Source organism: Colletotrichum phormii (genome assembly GCF_030913505.1).
Source record: "Colletotrichum phormii strain CBS 102054 chromosome Unknown BDP81scaffold_25, whole genome shotgun sequence".
NCBI lineage: Eukaryota > Fungi > Ascomycota > Sordariomycetes > Glomerellales > Glomerellaceae > Colletotrichum > Colletotrichum phormii.
In genome coordinates this window covers 652011-671646 of record NW_026851467.1, presented here as the reverse complement: position 1 = coordinate 671646, position 19636 = coordinate 652011, and the positions used below count along the sequence as shown (strand labels likewise).

Below are 19636 nucleotides of genomic sequence, written 5' to 3'. Positions count from 1 at the left end.
ACATTGGGGTGAATCGGTGCTGGTGGTGCTTGAACAGTGAGCTGAGAGTTCGTGATGCGGTGGTTTTCTTATTGAGCGTGACAACTTCTCATGTCGGACGAAATTTCCACCAGCCATTCACTGTGCTACTTGAGCAAGGACTTGCGTATTGTAGGTATGTGAACAGCCTCTTTGTTGATTGGAGGTGCCTATAGCTAACAATCACTATGATCATTGATTCCCAAGACACCGCAAGTCAGAAGACTTCCTCCCATGGAAACATCAAACAAGTAGGGGGTTCTACGGCTGACCACAGCAAACTCGCGAAAGACAAGGAATGTAGCTTGATAGAAGATGTCCCTTGAATCCCAGCAATATGAGCTACAAACACAAAGATCATGCTGAAAAGGTTTGATGCAGTAAATGTGTGCGCCCATCTTTCGACATTCGACATATTTGCTCTGGCACTCCAAACTGCGGTAGATAGTCCCCGTCTGGACTCCCAACCCAAGCCCAATAGGATACGAGTACATCCGGGATTCAAGAAGTGTTCAATCTTTCTTGTAATGTCACCGTTGTTATTGAAGGCCTTGAACTGTAAAGCCATGGCAAAGTTGTAAGTAAACGGGGCCGGGGCCGGACGCCGGGGTGGGGCCGTCATCAGACCCAATGCGGAAGGGCCAAACATCGCCGTTTCCTCAACCACACATCATCTCGCCGGATTTCGGGTTGCAGTCTTGGTTTCTTCCATAAAGATATGAAGTTTGTAACATGCAAATCATGAGTTATTTCGCTTTCATGTGCAAAACTATTGGTGCAATAATTGCTCCCATGTTGATGCGGCCCACCGCATGCTGGATGCTGGCTTACTGGCCAAAGGGAATAACGAGCTGCATGTTTGCATGATGTCGGAGGCCGGCAAAAATTTCAAGCACGCAGATGGATTGAGCTGAAGACTGTGTAACCTTGTAACGGCCGAGACACTCGACAGAAAAACTCAGGACCATTGCGGTCAGCTGCCGCAGGGCATAGCCCGCATGTTGAGTAAGGTCTTATATCAAACGCCATAACCTGCTCTTCGACTTGGTGTTGACCTTTCTCTCTCACGCAATCCAACGCTTCAAAACTACCCTGTCACCTATTATGGCAACGTTGGGACATCTGAAGAGTGTTCTGAGGCAGCAGGCAGCAGCCCATGGATCAACCGCCACTCAGCCTTTATCTGATGCACAATACAGCGCCGGCTTCAGTTTCTTCAAAGCGGGTCCTGCATCTAAAGCATACCAAGACTTCATTCTACCTCAGCTATCTCAGCTCCTCGATTCAATACTTCATTCGAGTTTGTGTATCTCTGTTCTAGAGATTGGACCTGGATCGAAGAGCGTGCTGGGAGACCTGCCCTGTGATGTGAAGCGCAAGATCAAACGGTACACCGCCTTTGAACCAAACGGCCTCTTTGCTTCGAGGTTGAAAGAAGATCTTCTATCGACTGAGAACGCTGTCTTTCAATGTCTTGAGACGGACCCCGACATCAGGCAGACTCCGTTCAATCTGGACAACTCTCTGAAGATCTTGAGCAACGACAAATTCGATGTTATCCTGTTCTGTCACAGCATGTACGGCATGAGCCCAAAATGCGATTACATCCGTGCAGCACTCAACCTCATAGATGAATCAACAACTGGAGGCATGGTCATACTTTTCCACAGAGACGGCCCGTTGGACTTGAACGGGTTGGTACCTCATCAAACCGCCTGTTTCCCGACCGGCACAGTCCGCGTAGAAGACTCCAACAACTCGCTCGACTCTTTCGCCTCATTTATCGCTGGCTTTGTACCCAAGTCCGCGAGCATTTCACTAGGATGGCAGAATCATTGCCGCACACTCGGCCGCCGTGACAAAGACCATCTCGTCTTCGCTGCGTCCGATGTCATGATGGCTTTCTCGCGACATTCGACCGCGCTGCTAGAGTTGACCTCACGGCTGCCGACTGTCGATGGGAATATGCCTGTCAAAAACCGGGAAGCTCGTATCAACTGTCCGGCCTCGATCATCAGACCAGCACACATTCAGCAAGTTCAGGAGTGTGTTCGATGGGCTTTGGAGCACCAAATGAGGTTGACAGTCGTGGGTGGTGGCCACAGCGGTCATTGTCTCTGGCCTCATGTCGTCGCCATTGATATGAGCGCCTTCAATCAGGTCCACGTTGTTGACGCAGGGGAAGCCGGAGGCCTGTTCATAGCCGGTGCCGGTTGCAAGACGGGAGACATCGTCCTCGAGACCATGAAAAAGGGGCTGACTGTGCCTCTGGGATCTCGGCCAAGTGTTGGAGCAGGCTTGTGGCTTCAAGGTGGCATTGGGCACTTGGCTCGACTTCACGGACTCGCGTGCGATGCCATCATCGGTGCCGTTCTTGTTAGCATTGACTCTGGACAGATTTCATGCGTCGGCCGTGTTCCTGCAGGTCACCTGCCAGCCGATGCCATACGCCCAGAGAACGAAAAAGAATTGCTGTGGGCGATCAAGGGGGCAGGAACCAACTTTGGCATCGTCGTCAACGTTGTCTTTGCAGGACAGCCAGCTCCAACGTTCTTGATTAGGAACTGGGTCATACCGCTGCGTGACGACGACGAGGCGCAAGGCAAGGTTGCTGAATTCGACCATGACATTGCTAGTCAACTTTCTCGACACAGTTCTGCCGACGCGTTTCTATACTGGGACACTGGGAAACTCCATCTCGGCGTGACCATGTACGAAGCCTCAACTGCTGGTAGATTGGCTGAAACTCCCACGCCTATTTCCACGCCCATGGCCACGATTCTGGGCCCGGAGTACAGCACCAAGATCGTGGACAGCATCGGTCTCTTCGAAACTGAGATGTACATGTCAGCAATGCACGGTGGCCACGCTGGAGGCAAGACATCTGCTTTCAAGCGCTGCGTATACCTCAAGGATATCGGAAGGGTCGACGTTGCAAACGCATTGATCTCAGCCGTCCAAACCCGCCCCTCTGCGCTAAGTTACCTTCATCTCCTTCAAGGCGGTGGTGCAATCAGCGATCTGCCGGAATCAGTCACCGCTTTCGGCTGCCGTGATTGGGACTTTGCCTGCGTCATCACTGGCGTCTGGCCGCGCGAGCAAGACGGATCCCAAGTTGCTCGGGCCGCCGTAGAGTGGGTCTACGCCGTTGCCGGGACTCTCTTGCCGCTTAGCACCGGAGCTTACGGTGCCGACCTCGGGCCTGATCCCCGAGACGCAGCACTGGCAGCCAGAGCTTTCGGACCAAATCGCCCTCGTCTAGCCCACCTCAAACGTGTCGCGGACCCGCGTCACATACTTGCATATGCCTGCCCCCTCCCAAGAGAGCCGATGGAACCAGGCCTTATCATCTTGGTGACTGGGGACAACTGTGCGGGCAAAGATTCCTGCGCTGAGATCTGGACTGATGAATTCAATAAACATGGCAAGACTGCGCGTGTTGTTAGCATCAGCGATGCAATCAAGCGGCAATTCGCCGCGGCTACGGGCGCGGACTTGGGACGAATGCTCAGTGAGCGAGAGTACAAGGAGAGGCATCGGCCGGCTTTGACAGCGTTCTTCAATGAACGTGTGCAGGAACGACCTCAGCTTCCAGTTGAGAACTTTCTAGACGTTGTTTACGGCGCTGTTGGCGTGGATGTGCTGCTCATCACAGGCATGAGAGATCAGGCGCCGGTCACAACTTTGGGCCACCTGGTGCCCAACAGCAGGCTTGTCGATGTCCGCGTCAAACCCGGACTAATTATCAAACAACTTCGGCAAAGATTCAGCACTGGCATAGAAGATTACAATGGCTCTCAAGAGGAACCTGGCAAGCTGACTGCTGAGCTGCTGCCGGCAAGGGGTGACTGCGACTACAGGCCCAGCTTGTCTTTCTATAATGACACCGCGGGAGATGACGCTCCAAGAGCCTTCGCAGGAAAAAGTCTGCTTCCTTTCATAAGTGCAGACTTGAGGCGGCTCAACGATATGGTGCGCATCATACCAGACTTTCCACGTCCAGGCATCGAATTCCGCCATATCCTTAACATCGCCCAGATGCCGGGTGGCTTGGCTTTAAGTACGTCTCTTCTACAGTCTCACTTCACGGGAGCCTGGTCAAAAGTCGACGCCATCGTCAGCTGCGAGGCAGGCGGCTTCATCTTTGCGTCAGCATTGGCGTTGCAGGTTGGTCTGCCGTTAGTCTCGATCCGAGAGGCTGGCAAGCTGCCGCCACCTGTTGTTTCTATTGCCAAGCCTGTGTCTCACATCTCATCGGGGGTGAACGGGGTAGAGGGAAGAAGACTTGAGTTGGATCGAGATGCGATTCGGAGCGAGGCGTCAGTTGTGGTTGTAGATGACGTGTTCGCGTCGGGGGAAACGATGTGTGCGATCTTGGAGCTGTTGAAGGAAGTAGGTCTTGGGGCTGAGCAGATCAGTGTGATGACTGTGGCTGAGTTTCCATGTCATCGCGGTAGACAAGTGTTACGCACTCGTGGGTTCGGTCGAGTTAGTTTCCGGAGCCTTTTGGTTTATGGAGGGCCCTGACATTAGCAATACGTAAGGAAAGAAGTCTCTGAAGTTAGTGACTCAATGTTACTGAGGAAAAGTCACCGCACGCTTGCATCAATCCCGACCTTAGAAGGTGAAATTGGCCTTGCTGGGACCAGGCCTAGTTCTTGTCGAAGTCCAAGGCTCCATAAATGGGTGTAATGATGGATTGGCGAACTAAAATTCTTACTAATTAAATGGGGAAGCCTGCGGATCAACATTCGACTTATCCGTGACCTAAAAGTCCAGAATAGTCTTCCACTTAAGGTTAATCATTCAAATGTCTATTTGCTGAATGCATTAAATTTCGTAAATTTGTTACCTTCGGCATTACAAGATCTGCTTGTGATGCCGCAGATGAGAGTTAGAGAAATGCATAGCCTTTGTGAACTTGAGACTCAAGAGGCACACCGGAGATGATTGTGTGTCGTCTAGTGTCACAAGTAATTGAAAAATCAAAGACAGCTTATATGAAACTTTGACACTAATTACCTTATGCAGGAGGCCAACCCGTCTTCGTAAACTTTGAAGGGTAACTAAGTCCTTGGAGGCCCACCGGTTCTACAAAATGATGTTGCTGAACTCTGCGCAGGAGGCCAACCAGAACTCAACTTAGTGCAAAGCTTATTCTAAGAGAATTATCAAACCACCATGTTCAGTCCAAGACGAAGTTCGGTAGTAAGTTTGGAGCTAATTTGAACGACCCGGTGAACTTTCAGGAGTGGTCGATCACCATTGCTGGCAGACCTGCTATCGAAGGCAACGATGCTAGGTAGGCAACGAATGTCGACATCGAGATGTTCCTGTGCCGGGCATCACAATACTAGCAAGTATCATAATCAGAAGCTTTTCACTAGTGAGTAGGAAGATGATCATGGAGCTATCCTGATCCAGGCCAGCACACATGTAGACTAATTTAAAACGAAGGGACCGATAAATATTGACAAGTTCTTTGGAGAGAAGTGTTGCAGCGAATTCTTGAGAAAGCCTGACGCGATTGTCTCGTTAAGAATGGGTTTTATGGTAAGATAAATGGGATTTGGCTTCGTTACGCGAAGCAGTCAAGAGAACAGCTAAATCAGTGGGTAATCCTACTCCATGTCCCTACCTTACTTAGTCGCATACTACCCTAGGTTTCACCAACACCATCACACAGTCGTAACTATCTCCATTGGCAGTACCGGCTTTGGTAAGACCTGGCGATGTGTTGAGAATCACGCCATTCCCCATTCCCAGTGTTTTCTCTCAAGCATCAGCCTCCATCATGTCCGGGTTGTATATCAATGTCGCTTTCCCATCAGGAGGATTGGCTACGTCCAACTAATAAATATGGAAAAACGCTCTCGACTTAATGAAGATCGACTGAAGCTTAACTGCGTCCTTCATGATCGCAAGTAAGTCTCTGTAGAAGCTGTGTCTCACTAACCGATCGCCCTTTTTGTCCGGGGGTATTAAGACCGAGAAGCCCCTTTGCTCTGTATCTGACAGATGTCGTAGCCTCTGTTACTGTGGCCCGAAAAGATCCTCTACCATAGCAGCGCCCTCAGATCTCCATTTTAAGAACTCCGGGGCAGTGTCGAGAGAAACTGCGGCTATTCCGAAGAGATAAGTAAGCTGGTAAACGAGGCCATTCGAAGAGAAGAACTCACTGATCAAAACCTTGCAAAGAAAAAGAAGCCTAGAGCCAGCCGTCCCGCCCCAGGCTCCGGAATGTTCCCTTGGAGGACCATCTCCAAAAATGCGAGATAGGATGCGCCGCCAGATATGATGTTCAACGATAGCAGATCTCATATCTTCGTTTGCAAGCAAATCATATTCAAAGGGGGTCATCCCTACAGCCGTAGTTTGGCAGGTCTGAAAGCCCTTCTCCAACTCCTCTTTCGCCTGGCAGTAAGTGAGAAGGGTTGTGGCAACAGCGCGGATATTGTACGCCATCTGTTGCCAGATTTCGAGTATTGCGGTGTCGGAGACTTTCTTTCTATTTGCAATGGTCTTTTCTGCAGATCTAGCAGCTTCAAAGTCACAGATATGACCCTTTAACCCCCTAATTTCGCGCTGATGATCCAGGTCTCTCTGCCGGACATGTGCATCGTATGCTCGTTTCGAGTCTGTGAGTTGTCGCTCAAGCTCCTTCACGCGTCGCGAAGCTTGGTCAAAAGCTGCCTTGCATGACACGAGTGTTTGTCTTGTTGATCTATTTGTTCTTGCAGCAGTGTGTTTTCATTCTGGAAATTGTCGATCTCTCCCGTTTGATCACGCCGCATGCTATGTGTGGGTACATGTGTAAAGAACCAGTTTGACAATCTTCGGTGGCTACCGGCCAGCATAGATTCAGGCTGTTCAACTCGTCGGTCGTGTTCTGAACTTGGTGGCAAGCCTGACTCATCTGGTGTAGCCTGCAACCGGTTTGGTTTTCGGTCGTGCCTTGTGCCTAATTGATGGAATAATTGCGCGGAGAGTGTTGACAATCTCTAGCGTCAAGAGGATACCGCTTCGTTGGTTCTGGTGTTGTTTTAACCTCACTGCACGGCAATGAGCATACGTAAGTAAGCTTCTCGAGGGCTACGATAAAAAAAGGTTTCTTTTGAGGCGAGTGATCTAATGAGAGCTGTGGGGAGTTCGTATGGTCAATAAATACTCCCTTTGAACATCACATGAATAAGGATATCTGACAACGGTGGAAGCGAGACTGGGGTCGGTCTGTAAAGCACCTCAAGATTAAGGATGACCACAAAAGGCAGCCATCATCGGAAACAAATCTCGAAAGCTAGTTAGTAGTTGCATGAACCTAGAAGATGAGTTGAAGCATGTGCAAGGTCTGAACCACGGTGGAAAAGTGAAATGTCCTGTAGTTTGATTTCTCACTTAAACACACCTCTCCGAGCACAAGGTCCAGCTCCCTTCTTCACCTTGACTACCTTATATTCTCATTGCTTTTTGCTCCATCATATCTACATAGTGCAAACAAGTGACAACTGTTAGCTATCAAGTTATCTCGGTATTCTCAGTAACAAGTCCACAACTCCTGTCAAGATCAGTCAGTATGGTCGAGCTGTGTTACAGAGATCCTATCAGCACCGAGCAGAAAAATGTTATTGTCATCGGCATCGACTTTGGGACAACTTAGGTTTCATTTGCGGCTTAATAGGCCATTTAACTGATTGAAATAATAGATTTTCTGGTGTTAGCTGGGCCTTCTCAGGCTAGCCCAAAAACATTGAAGTTATCAATCAATGGGCATCGGAGTTGAACTTCAACTCCGACACCGAGAAGACACCGTCCACGTTGCTTTATCGCGGTCTTCAAGATGAAGCTTTTTGGGGCTACAACATACCAGCCGCCACTGATGAAGAAGCCCTCAAATGGTTTAAGCTGCTTCTCATCGATGCAAAAAATCTTTCTCCTGACCTGCAGAACTCACGTCAGATAGCCACTGCCAAAAGACTTCTAGACGATGCAAACAGGGATACAGTGGAGGCTGTGAGCAGCTATCTTCGTCGCCTATGGAATCATGCCATCGACCACATCGGTCAGTCGACAGGAATAGGCCTCATGAAGCTTTGCAAATTTCATGTGGTTATAACTCTTCCAGCAATTTGGCCTGAATACTCTAAAGCACGTATGAAGCGCGCGGTGGAGAATGCTGGGATCCTAGAAACTCGTCCGGCAGGTGACACCGTCTTATCATTCATCTCGGAAGCCGAGGCCGCTGCTTTGGCTACGATGGAAGATCTTAAGAACCGCCCTGATATTCAGGTAGGTCGCTTTGTTCTACCATCATATGTCTTGGATCCCAAGTACTAAACCTCTTTATAGGATGGTGATTATTTCGTTGTCTGCGATGCTGGGGGCGGCACAGTCGACCTTATGGCCTATGAGGTTGTAGGTACCAGCCCCGTGGCTGTGAAGGAAGTGGTAAAGGTAAACGGCAGGCGTTGCGGTGGCGTATTCCTTGACCAAGCCTTCGTCGAGCTGTTGAGTCACCAGCTAAGCCCAGGCATGTGGGACGCGATGTCCAAAGATGAGGTGAAGAGGCTTCTAAATGACAATTGGGAGCATGGCATCAAAAAGCAATTTTACGGCCAACAGAAAGATTGGGTTGTGACTATGCCCCAAAGTCGTCAACAGAAGAGTCACAGCAGCACCTTTCGAAGAGGGACCCTGATACTTAGCCATGCGGACTTGGACCTCGTGTTCCGGCCGATCGCCAAAGAAGTCGAAGATTGGTCGGAGAGCAGATCCATCAAATCGAAGAAAAGCATCATAGGAAACCAAAGGTAAGATCACCTCAAAGGCTTCCGAAGTCACTGGAATACTAATGCATGTCAGTACATCATTCTTGTAGGGGGCTTTGGTCGCTGCCCCTACCTCTACACACATCTTGCTCGAGAACTTGCCACCAGTGACACACAAGTTCTACAAGCGCAAGGATCGAGACCGTTAGTATCACTTTCTATTGGAATTGAAGCGTTTGTATGTGCTGACTGTGGGTTGAACCAGTTGGAGTGCCGTATGCCGAGGCGCTGTGCTGCGAGGACTTGCGTGTCAGAACGAAGTACCAAGTCACGCCCAGGCAATAAAGTCTAGGATTGCAGGACTCAATTATGGTCAAAGTCACTTTAAGAATTACGACCCCCAAGTCCATCTGAAGATTGATAGGGTGTGGGACGTGCAAGAGATGAATTGGAAGGCAGACAACGAGATGAAGTGGTATCTGACAGAGGTAATTATGCCATAGATCATTCCTGCGATTAGTTGTCTCCTGAACCGTCTCGTAAAGCACAGACATTTGCGAGACCAAGGCCCTTCGCCATGGCTACTACCGTCTTTACGACAAACCTCCTAGCGAAATCGTCGAAAGACTTTGCTACTCTGCCTCATCGCCGGCACCTACGCGCAAAGACTCAGACGTCAAGGAATTATGCACAATCACTTGGAACAGGAAAATTGATTTCGAGTCTCTACCTACCTTTACCAATCCCGTTGGCAAGGTTTTCTATAGACTGGAGTGGGAAGTAGAGATGTCCTGTGAGGTTTTCCACAACGGCAAACGGGTGGCTGCGAAGAACGTTCTAGTTGATTTTGAAATGGAATGAAGGGACTATTGCCTGTAGAAGTTTCGCACCGAACTTGGATAGATTGATAACGTATGGCACGATCATGGAACCACAGGATTGCGCGACTGGTGTCATAAGTTGACAAAGCACAGCGAGCGATGCGCCAATGGCTACGAAATGAAGTGCCTCGCTGGTACACCCCAAGTCTCGGCTGAGAAATTTAGAAGCCCACACCAAAATTGACACTTTTCGGCAGCTACCTTAATAATAGGTAGACGTTGCGAGGACATAATGCGCCGCAAACTGGAATATGTATTACCCATGATTGTGTAATGTGTCTTGGCTGTTGGTTGACACTATGTATCCCTTTCTTCGATATCAATTATTACCCCGCGTTTGTGAGGCGCAAGACTTTCCAGCCGTGCCAACCATCTCTGTTTACCCCTTTACAAACATTATGTCCAGACTTATCCCTTAAAATCACCTAGGCCAGTCTTACCACACAGCCCAATCGCCCAAGCTCTGTTGCATCGCACAACTTGCCTCGGACCTCATCAGCAACTATCACCACGCATCACAAGGAGATGATCAACCCAGAGTTCGGATACTGGGCTCCAGGCGGGGCCATCTTTCCCAAAGGACCCAGCACATGGTAAATTCTCAGTATTGACCAGAGGCGAACAATCGCCGTCACCATGGACGGAAAGCAAGAAAGCGAGGACCTGGCCGTGGAAATCCTCAAGAAACATATCGATTCTCTTCCAGATGATGTGTACGCAATCAAGGTCTCTCCAGACGATAATTTGACCTCCATGTCCACCGATCCCGAAGACGACGAAAACTTATGCGTGCATTACCCGCCTCTAAAGGAAATTCAACGACCTGAGGGTATCAGAACGATTGTTCGCTCTGAGCTACAGGAAATTAATCGACTCGGTCCTGACATTGATCTTGTGTCGTATCAGCCACACCCAGACGACAATGGCCCAAAGAAAGTCGTCTTCAAATACTACTTTCTTTTACAGTTCATTCAAAGGGCAATCTGTGGATGCGTCTCCCTCGCCACTCAAATATTGTCCCTTTTGATCGACTAGTGGTGGATGAACTGAAAGGCCGCGTTGTTGGGTTCACAAGTATCTATATTCCTGGCGAAACACTCGAAGATAATCAATCCCGCGTGTTCAAACTCAAGTGGCTTGAGCAGTTGACTCGCGTTGTCGACGATCTCAACCTGAAGCACGGCATCATGCATCAAGATATTGATGCAAGGAATCTGCTAGTCGATCTGTCGACAGATAACCTGCTGCTATTTGACTTCGACTACTCGGGTCGCATTGGAGGCACTGGGTATGTTGAAAATCGTAACGATATCAAGGGCGTTATATTCACCCTGTACGAGATCATCACCCGTGACAACCATTTCAGGGAGGTGCCACATGAGAAGCAGAACCCCAATGATGTTCAGGGGTTGCCCGTATGGCCCAAGCATCCAGAGGTACAGCTCGATCATTCCGTCTCGGAACATCGATCAGTTCTCGATCGTTGGGTAGAAGAGAGGAGGGAAGGGAAAAGTCTTTCTGTTTATACGGAAGCGCAGGAGCCCATCGACTGGCCTCCACTCGAGACCCCAATGGGGTAGTTCCCTTGTTTTGATGTGGAAGGAAACGAAACTACTCGCGTGGGACCCGCTTGGGCTACTTCACGCCGCAGTGAACGAAAGAAGGGCAACATCACGTTGGACTGGCAACGCTCGGCATGGAACAAAATTCTGCGAGACGTGGATTGAGTGGAAACATTATGACATAGGTAATTTGAAGTGCACACAGGTCACTCAAGTAGAATTTTATAGGGCGAGCAAATTTTTGGCAGCAATCTTCATTGATTTGGATAGTTAGTGAGCAAAATTGAACGGACAAGTCGTCGTCGACCGGGTGCTCGTTAAATAGAACTAGAGAGGTGTATGAGATCATGTATTTAATCCAATAATCACCATAGTCGGATTTGTTATTCGTCATCTGCTTCGTCGTGAACAACATTAAATTTGGCGCCTGGTGTCTTGAAAGTCGCAGCTTCTTCGCAGATCGGAATCGCCAGTCGAATGGATCTTCAAGGTAACTCGAAAGAAAATGCGCTGTCGTAGTGAACGCAGATGCAGAAGGAAGCGCAAGGGCCTGACTCCGGCGAGTTGCGTAGCCCCGATTCTCCTGTTCTCTAACCCAGCACTGCTGCGATTGCAGGCTACACTTTCATAATCAAGAAAGGAACTTGTCCAGAAGCTACTCATCGTCTGCCTTGGGAGTGGAATTGCTCTCATTGACTCAAAACTCCTTGATATCAACCAAGTTCTGCCGAGTCCTTCTGGCTTGCCCGATGAATACGGAATTGAGCGTCGGCGGATAGGTTTGAGAACATGGAAGTCAAGCATTTTACAACTACCTTAAGCGTTGTGAAACTCATTGTCTTGACGTGATAGCTCTCGAATGCCAGACTCCCGCACTGGTACCGCTTCTTGAAGGAATTCCTCCTTGCGTAAAGGCCCCGGCCAGCCGTACTCATAGTACAGTCTTTTGATACCCTAGAGGATGTCAGGAGCAGTTCAGGGCTCACCTTCTCTGCGAGATGAGCAGGAAGTTCTCAGTCGATGCATATCTCCGCTTACCTCTGACCCAAAGTCCCCGCTACCCATGATACTCTTCCCAAGGTTTCCCGCCGCAGGAGCCGGCACAAGTGTCAGAGAAGAAATCTGATTTCGAATCTTATCAAAGAACTCTTTGAACGAGAGAGCCTTTGCTTTGAGCCACCACATCTGCTGCTCGTCGACCTCAGGAGGTTCGTCGTCAAATAGGTAATATTCATCCGCGTGAGGGTAGATGCAACCTGACGATAGAAACGCAGTGAGTTAGTACGTAGACACTGGCGAACTTCAGGGGCCCGAGGTCACCTCTATCGGTGTCGATGACCCAAGTGATTCCTATCTCTGATTCCTCGCACGTCAGCGTGATGAGATGCGGTGGCATGGGTCCGTCGAAAGGCGCCAGGCCGAGCGCACAGAACGACCTCTTGTGCCAGTTGACGCGACGGCCGGTCCCGGGCTGCCAGTGCTCATGCAAGTAGGAAATAGCCATGGACGCGAAGTAGACCTCAGTCTTTCTTTTGCGGGGATAAGGGATATGCCGAAGTAGTTGAATGACCTTGACATCGCGACCTAGTATTTGTAGTGCGTTCACGTTTAGGTCCTCGTCGGACCATCCAGCGGGCTCTGATGGCCAGCGGACATCTTCGGGCTCGAAGTAGGCCATGTCAATCAGCAGTTGATAATGCTTCTTAATGAGCGATACGAGCTCATCATGACTATAGACGAAGTTCTCATTCTTGGCGGTGCGCTTCTTGCGACGAGCCATGGCGAGCGTGCACTTGTACTTGATGGACTGGACGTTGTTGACGCGAAGATGCACACGGACTGAGCGGAATGAGGGGAACGCGAAGGTGTCAGGTGCACTTCATTAGGCCAGACCCATTGGATGCAAGGGGCTCTTTCATAATACTTGCATGTTGGGGCCAACGTCAAATCGAATGATGCCAAGAGCTGTGCTCCTACCGTTCAACAAACATTCGATCGGAAGTTGTGGCCAGCCGTAGAATACGTAATAAATGAATTGCACGTCTGCTTACTTACCTGCACGCACAGAAAAAGACCATTTGGACATACCTACCTATCTATGCCAGCGTCATTCATAACAAATTGCCTTAAAAATATGAAGGAAGGCTTTTGGGCAGCCCAAGATGTGTTAGTGCAAATGATTTCGTCAAAAGCCATTGATGGTACCGAACTCAAGAACAGAAGTCGTTATGATTGATGAGTAATATGGTTCAGACTTCACCAAATTACACTAACTTTGGCACGTTCAGCGTCATTCCGGCCTTTCACTATCTGAAAGTATGTAATATGATGCTCAGGCAAAGCGTACTGTCCCCAACTGTTCAATAATTATCCACTTCACTTAACAACCCCGCAGCAAAAAGAAAGCAGCTACGGTAAGTTGTGAATCGAACACAATGTGGTTCAACTTGGAAAACAGGCAAAACAAAAAATGCACGCACTCTCTCCTTCCAGAATCGAACCAGAGACCTTTCGATAACAAGGGATAAACCATTACAGTCGAACGTGATAAACCAACTACACCAAGGAGAGGAGTTCAAGGCTGTGCCTTGCTCGGTGTGGTGGACATGCTGAGAGAAATGCCACAAGAAGCATAGTGGTGACCCACCGCTTGACCCTCGTCACCTACATGTACCTGTGACTGAGTAAGAGAGTTCGGGGACAGTATGGAATATGCGTCCGAGGATACTTCGACTTGACATACGAGTTCATTCCAAAGATGGAGTGTTAGTTGTGATATCGTTGCTAAGAACATTGTGTGACGAGCTCACCTCACATTATCAAATTGAGCTCATTGAGACGTGAGTCCTGCCGAGCCGAAAATTTTGGTCAGTGTGTACTCCTAGACAGGAATATGTGTCGTAGAGAAGCTGTAGATATTGACCTGACCATAAATATGGAGGTCACTGCCTGAAGACTGAGGGCTCAGAGTGATACGAGATATCGACGGACCTAAGATCTTGGAAAGCTACGTGCTTCTTATTGTCCATGCACAGCTCTCACGAATTAGTTTACCACGACTAAATAACGAAGTAAATAACTTCTTCGCTTTCATATGACTTTGGGAATGAAACTCTCAGGAACACGCAATGCCTATTCGCCCGGTACTCTTCACCATGATCAACCTACGATAACCTGTCTAGCATGTAAGCTCATGAAAGAGTCTGAACATCCGCCATCCTCCATCTGTCTCAGATTTGCAGATAGATCTGGCTCACCCAGAAGCAAAGTTTTACCCGCGACTTTCCAAGCCCCCTTTGAATCCATGTCTTCGTCATCTAACGGTACCAGCAACCAGGCCCTCATCCACGCGCAGTCATCTTCCAGCAGATCCGTCGGCACTGCCACCCTCATTCGAGTGTCAATGTCACTCTGTCGGAAGTTCTTTGTGAAGCTAAACCCCGTCAAAAGTGCATCTTTCCCCTCTTGTGTGCACGGAAGTCGCAGAGCCAATGTCGAGATCCAATAGATTGATCTTGGGTCCGTGATCCATGTCAAGAATGCCGTAGCAACTTCGACTGTGATGCCGTCTTCAATGTCAACCAGACCCTGATCGCTCTTGGCAAAAGCCTTGAGCATCTCTTCCGCTCCAGGGCGCAAACTCTCGTTCACTCTGAAGTCTGCAAAGATGCCCGTGTTGTAGTTCCACTTTACCACTTCACGATCGAGCTGGGCCCAAAGGCGCCTCAACAGGTCTGGCCCACTCGACAGCACGGCGGCAAGGAATCGTCTTCGCGGCGAATCAATATTCTCTTCAGGCTGGAACTCCGGCATTTTGACCTGGGCTTTGAGCGGCGGCGGGGTATTCCTTATCATGTCTGGAAAGATGGCATATGTGCGCTGGAGTTCCTCTTCTGAACCCCACAATACACCCCGATTGAAAAAGACCATGTCGATTTCTATTTTATTGAAGGTCACGGCGTGGATGCCTTTGATGTCCCCCAACGTGAACTTGTTGAGCGTGGTGTCCGCCGCCGTGACCGGTCGTGCAAGCCATGATCCCTTTCCGCAAAATGTCAGGGGCTCTATATTGGTGAAAGCAAGAGGCATCTTTTCGCCTGCTGCGAGGGCCAGTAGAACTGCCAGATAGTACACCTCGTCTACTGTCGGCTCCTCAGATCGGAAGAATGCCAAGCCAAGACCGATGAGATTGAGGCACACGCTGAGCCTGTCACCAGGCATCAGGCACCCCGTCTGCGCGATGGCGTTGAACTTCGCCATGAAACTGGACCGGATTTCGCCGACCTTGCGATCTGGATTGTCGAACTGTGGGGATGTGCGATTCGCGAACCCAGAGAGGATTGGGTTGAGATGAATGCTCCGTTCATTCTGATGGCCGAGCTGTACTGTGATGGTTGCTAGAATTGCATGCAGTGTAGTCCACTCCACCGTAACCGTTCTGTCTTCACCAAGGCCCAGGATGAAAACGGTATTGTGAACTCGTTGATGTCGCTTGTCACTCCACGGCTCGGCAACAACGAATTCGTGGTAACACCATGAACGCTGCCACCACCGAGCGGCGGCCACTTTGTCATAGAGTGAAATCAAGAGTGAAATCTCTCTATCATCAGTCGGGTCCCTTTCGAGAGCACACGGAGACCTGTAGCCATCATACAGGTCGAACAACTCGGCCTCGTCATTGGTGAGCTCAGCATCCTCCAGCAATACAACCAGCTTCCGACAAGATTTGTAGACAACGTCCATTGACGCGATAGCTCTTTGCTGCTCAAACTCATCACGCTGATTGATGCAGACCTGGTCTATCCACATTCCCTCGCGCGGATGGCCTCGTTGTTCTAGAATTGCATCGGCGAAACGTTTGCCAACTGGCCACACCCCTCCAGGCTCTGGGACCGATTGTGGTGTCCCCGGCCAACTCGGGTTGTGCCAACTGTAGCTAATGGCTAGAAACTGTCGGATCACAAAACGACTATCGAATGGGATTCCAGTTGGACTTGAGCAAAGCAGCCGGAATGGAGTGTCGAGAATGACGTCTGAGGTGCGTCGCTGGAAGCGTTCCGCGGCCTCGGCGGACCATGCCTGGAGGTTGCTGAGGATGAGGTCTGCTTCTCCGCGGCCTGAATCTAAGCTGCCGATGGCCTCGGAGAAAATACTGAACTTGTTGGCTCTCGTCAATGACAGCTTGAAGAGATCTGGCGAGAGTTGTTCGACTCCAAGAGTCTCCCCAGCTTGCGTCGGAGAGTATTCGATTAGGCTAGACATTTTTCGTATGAACTAGGTACTTGCGTGGATTTCAGTCGCTAAATCAGAAGTCGTGAATCACGAGATGGCTAGAAGGGTTCGGTAGATCTGTCGGCTTTTAATGAAACTCTTTTGCCAGCTAAGACAGATCAATGCTGTACCTGGGAACCTGTGGTGGTGACCATGAAGAACTGAAGTTCAGTGTGATGTTCTAACTTCCCCCTCCTTAGAAGCGTGTGGGTCGTGTGTTCAGCTGAGTATCCGCAGCTACTAAACGTGTGGTGTGATCGCCTAGGCTGCAGCAAAGCCTCAAACGGGAAATGGCAACTCTTTCTGGTTAGTATTTTGGCCAAGCCTCTTTGCCTCGAAGCTAATCTGTTTACGCTCATAAAGCTCAGTCAAAATGATGCAGTGCTCAGCATAACTTTATTTGAACGAGTTTCAAATGATATCATGGTTGTTGGAACAGCAAAGGCTGATAAGGAGTAATAGGCAGGTACCATGGGCTGGCTGGCACCTGCCCTGGGCGAAGTGGGACAACTGGCTTAGTCATCACGGCCGGATAAAGGTGGGGCAACCACCCAGGCCGTCACTACCTACTTCGACCGACTCCTGCCTACAATGTAAGATAGAAAAACAAGAAGAACAAGCAATAGGATCACCAACAGACGAGTGATAATTGCTACCACTATTTGTCGTATACGACCCCGTGGAACCAACAATGGTCGTCATTCAAAGGAAATCGCACCCAGGTAGCTCTCGTGGAGGTGCAGACACCAGACGTCAAACAGTGTACAATCATGAGTTCAATACCATTAGAATGGAGGATCAAGAACTAAGGTACGTCTAAGCTTCGCAAGGGGGGGGTTTTCAATCTAACCGCCTTCTATAATTTGCACAGAGAGGATTCATCACTGTGCTCCTACAAGAACCAGCGGAAGTGAGGGCTCCTAGGTCCATCGCCCAACTTCGATGTCGGGACTTCACTAGCGGTCAAGGTAACACCCTCGGCCCGATTTCTCCTTCGGTTATCCCACATCATATAGAATCCTAGAGCCAGCGCGCACGAGGCACCAACCACACCGAATGCTGCGGTTGTAATCAGTGCAGGTGCGTATTTGGGAGCATCTGGCTTGCGGAAGATGTTGCTGCTCACAAGACCCATGAGGTTGGCTAGAGGGACACCGATTGAAGTTAAAAGTACACCTGTAGTCTCGACATTAGTCTCTAGCGGCGGATAAGAATCTGATTCTCTACTTGACTTACGCTGGTTCTCATTGACAACATTGTTGTTGTACCAGGTCGACAGCAGCACACTGGGTGCCGAAGTTCCCCAGGTCATCATAAAGCACGCATAGTACGCGAGCTTGATTTCAGCTTCAACATCGTCAATAGCAGCGTATATGATAAAGCCGATGAAAGTGAGCATGAAACCTAAGGCAATGAACGGGAATCGGAGACGTCGCCAATCCGAGAGGAAAGCAAGAATGAGGAGCATGGCAGCGCCGCTGACATTCGGTGCAACTGTGTAAAGGTTCGTCTTGATGGTGCTGTATCCTAGGCGCTGAACGATTTGGGGCATGAAGAGGCCGACGCTCTGGAGTGGAACGCCAAGACATATTTCGATGGCAAGGAAGCCGAACTAAGTGAAAGCGAATTAGCAAGTGCACGTCTTGATTCCAAACACCAAAATGAAAAGATTAGAGGAAGATAAAAGATGCTTACCGTTGTTGGGTGCTTGAAAACCTTGGCAGCTTCTCGGATCTTCATCTTCTCTCCGACTACGGATGAGCTGTCAACTCTGATGCGGTGGTGGGCAAGCTGCTTCTGTTCCTCTGTGAGGAATTTGGCCTCCGCAGCGCTACGTGGCAGATACCAGAACGCAAAGAATGAGAACAGAATGGTCGCAGTGGCTTCAATGATGAACAGCCATCGCCAGGGATGCAATTTGGTGTTGGTGATGTGGAAAACGCCGAAAGCCAGAAGGCCGGAAAATGCGTTTGCCTACCATGTGTTAATTTCAAAAACATCACTGGCAGGCCATAGCTAGAGGAGGAGGCCATACAATGTTGGATGCAGCGTAGAAGACAGCGAGGCGTCGCGCAAGCTCACCGCGACGGTAGAATGTGGTGAGATAATAGATGACCAGCGGGAAGAACGCCGACTCCGCCATGCCGAGGAACCATCGCAGCGCAAAGACGCCGCCAAAGTTTTGCGCGGCGGCCATGAGCATCGTCATTGTGCCAAAGGCGAACATGAGAATCGGGAGGACGATGGCGGGGCCGAATTTCTTGCCGATGAGGGCAACAATAGGCGCGGCCGCTACGAAGGGCACAAAGAAGATGCTGACGATGAGATTGTACTGGCCATCTTTGAAGCCGAGATCCGTGCTCAGGCCGTCAGTTTCGGCATTGCCCAGGTTGCCCTTATCGAGCGCGTTGAAGAGGTCTGGCGGACAAGTATTAGCAACCACGAGTACATCCTCTCGCGAGTCAAAGTAGATGAAGAGGCTACTTACACATCACGGCCAGTACAGGCAGGATGTGGAAGTCCAACTTTCTGCAGAGGGCGCGCTCGGCGGCCTTGTCGACGACTTGGACCACATCGTCATCGTAGTCATTCTTCTTGACGTTCTCGCCGTCCACGGATCCATCGCGAAGCGATCCTTCGGCCCGTGCCGCCGGGGTAATCTTGTTGTCCTTTACAGCCTCCATCGTGAATCTCGCGGGCCCGTTTGACTAAAACCACACGAGCGATGCAAAAGGAATGTGCGAGAGTAGAGGTTGGGAGACTCAAGTAGTGCAAACCGAGAGGGAAAGGGAGACAATGCAAGGTTACAGTTACCCCAACTGGGACATTGGTATCCGTGCTTTACGAGCAGACACATAAGCTTTGGTTGGAGTTGTTGGAGTACGGAGTAGCATTCGCTGATCCAGCATATCTTTTGACGTGTCTCTCATCCCGGTCATCTAGAATCCTTGTGGCTGGTTCGTAACTATGAGAGACACGCCCGTTGGTGGCCGAAGATAAGAGTGATATCCCAAGTGGGGTCGTTCATTCACGCGCACACTTCTTCGGTATCCCATCTCTGCCATCCCTCAGCACTGGGTGAGTCCCAACTTCATGTCAGCTCACCGTCACCGTCACCGTCGGCGGAGGATTTGCGACG

General features: G+C 49.8%; 7 protein-coding genes and 1 non-coding gene across 8 annotated transcripts; 3 read left to right on the top strand and 5 right to left on the bottom strand.

Annotated features, from left to right (window-relative positions):
- Window positions 1-1122: 1122 nt before the first annotated feature.
- Window positions 1123-4545, top strand: BDP81DRAFT_453920 (uncharacterized protein; the record flags this gene model as incomplete). Its single annotated transcript, XM_060592880.1, has 1 exon — window positions 1123-4545. One exon carries the CDS (start codon window positions 1123-1125, stop codon window positions 4543-4545), a length of 3423 nt encoding a protein of 1140 aa, XP_060440315.1.
- A 1122-nt stretch (window positions 4546-5667) lies between these two features.
- BDP81DRAFT_502032 (uncharacterized protein) lies at window positions 5668-6678 on the bottom strand (the record flags this gene model as incomplete). The annotated part of the gene is made up of 2 exons (XM_060595551.1): window positions 5668-6207; window positions 6325-6678. Coding segments are annotated over 2 exons (510 nt in total), but the record flags the coding sequence as incomplete, so codon positions are not given.
- A 913-nt stretch (window positions 6679-7591) lies between these two features.
- On the top strand, window positions 7592-9644 carry BDP81DRAFT_464842 (uncharacterized protein; the record flags this gene model as incomplete). Its single annotated transcript, XM_060594206.1, has 7 exons — window positions 7592-7639; window positions 7756-8304; window positions 8365-8741; window positions 8771-8825; window positions 8878-8987; window positions 9049-9258; window positions 9329-9644. The coding sequence occupies 7 exons, from the start codon at window positions 7592-7594 to the stop codon at window positions 9642-9644; spliced, it is 1665 nt and encodes a 554-aa protein (XP_060440313.1).
- Window positions 9645-10300: 656 nt separating this feature from the next.
- BDP81DRAFT_464841 (uncharacterized protein) lies at window positions 10301-11244 on the top strand (the record flags this gene model as incomplete). Its single annotated transcript, XM_060594205.1, has 2 exons — window positions 10301-10600; window positions 10642-11244. 2 exons carry the CDS (start codon window positions 10301-10303, stop codon window positions 11242-11244), a joined length of 903 nt encoding a protein of 300 aa, XP_060440312.1.
- Window positions 11245-12042: 798 nt separating this feature from the next.
- Window positions 12043-13006, bottom strand: BDP81DRAFT_453917 (uncharacterized protein; the record flags this gene model as incomplete). Its single annotated transcript, XM_060592879.1, has 3 exons — window positions 12043-12180; window positions 12265-12482; window positions 12547-13006. 3 exons carry the CDS (start codon window positions 13004-13006, stop codon window positions 12043-12045), a joined length of 816 nt encoding a protein of 271 aa, XP_060440311.1.
- Window positions 13007-13706: 700 nt separating this feature from the next.
- Window positions 13707-13797, bottom strand: BDP81DRAFT_t311. The gene has a single exon. It is a non-coding gene; the product is annotated as a tRNA-Tyr (tRNA).
- A 414-nt stretch (window positions 13798-14211) lies between these two features.
- BDP81DRAFT_438261 (heterokaryon incompatibility protein-domain-containing protein) lies at window positions 14212-16890 on the bottom strand. The gene has a single exon (XM_060591306.1). The coding sequence runs from the start codon at window positions 16486-16488 to the stop codon at window positions 14386-14388; it is 2103 nt and encodes a 700-aa protein (XP_060440310.1). The 5' UTR covers window positions 16489-16890; the 3' UTR covers window positions 14212-14385.
- A 499-nt stretch (window positions 16891-17389) lies between these two features.
- BDP81DRAFT_330699 (major facilitator superfamily transporter) lies at window positions 17390-19181 on the bottom strand (the record flags this gene model as incomplete). The annotated part of the gene is made up of 5 exons (XM_060585438.1): window positions 17390-17673; window positions 17734-18109; window positions 18193-18471; window positions 18533-18915; window positions 18986-19181. 5 exons carry the CDS (start codon window positions 19179-19181, stop codon window positions 17390-17392), a joined length of 1518 nt encoding a protein of 505 aa, XP_060440309.1.
- Window positions 19182-19636: the final 455 nt, after the last annotated feature.

Coding starts and splice junctions, on each gene's coding strand:
- BDP81DRAFT_438261 (XM_060591306.1), bottom strand. CDS start 16,488: ATGTCTAGCCTAATCGAATACTCTCCGACGCAAGCTGGGGAGACTCTT.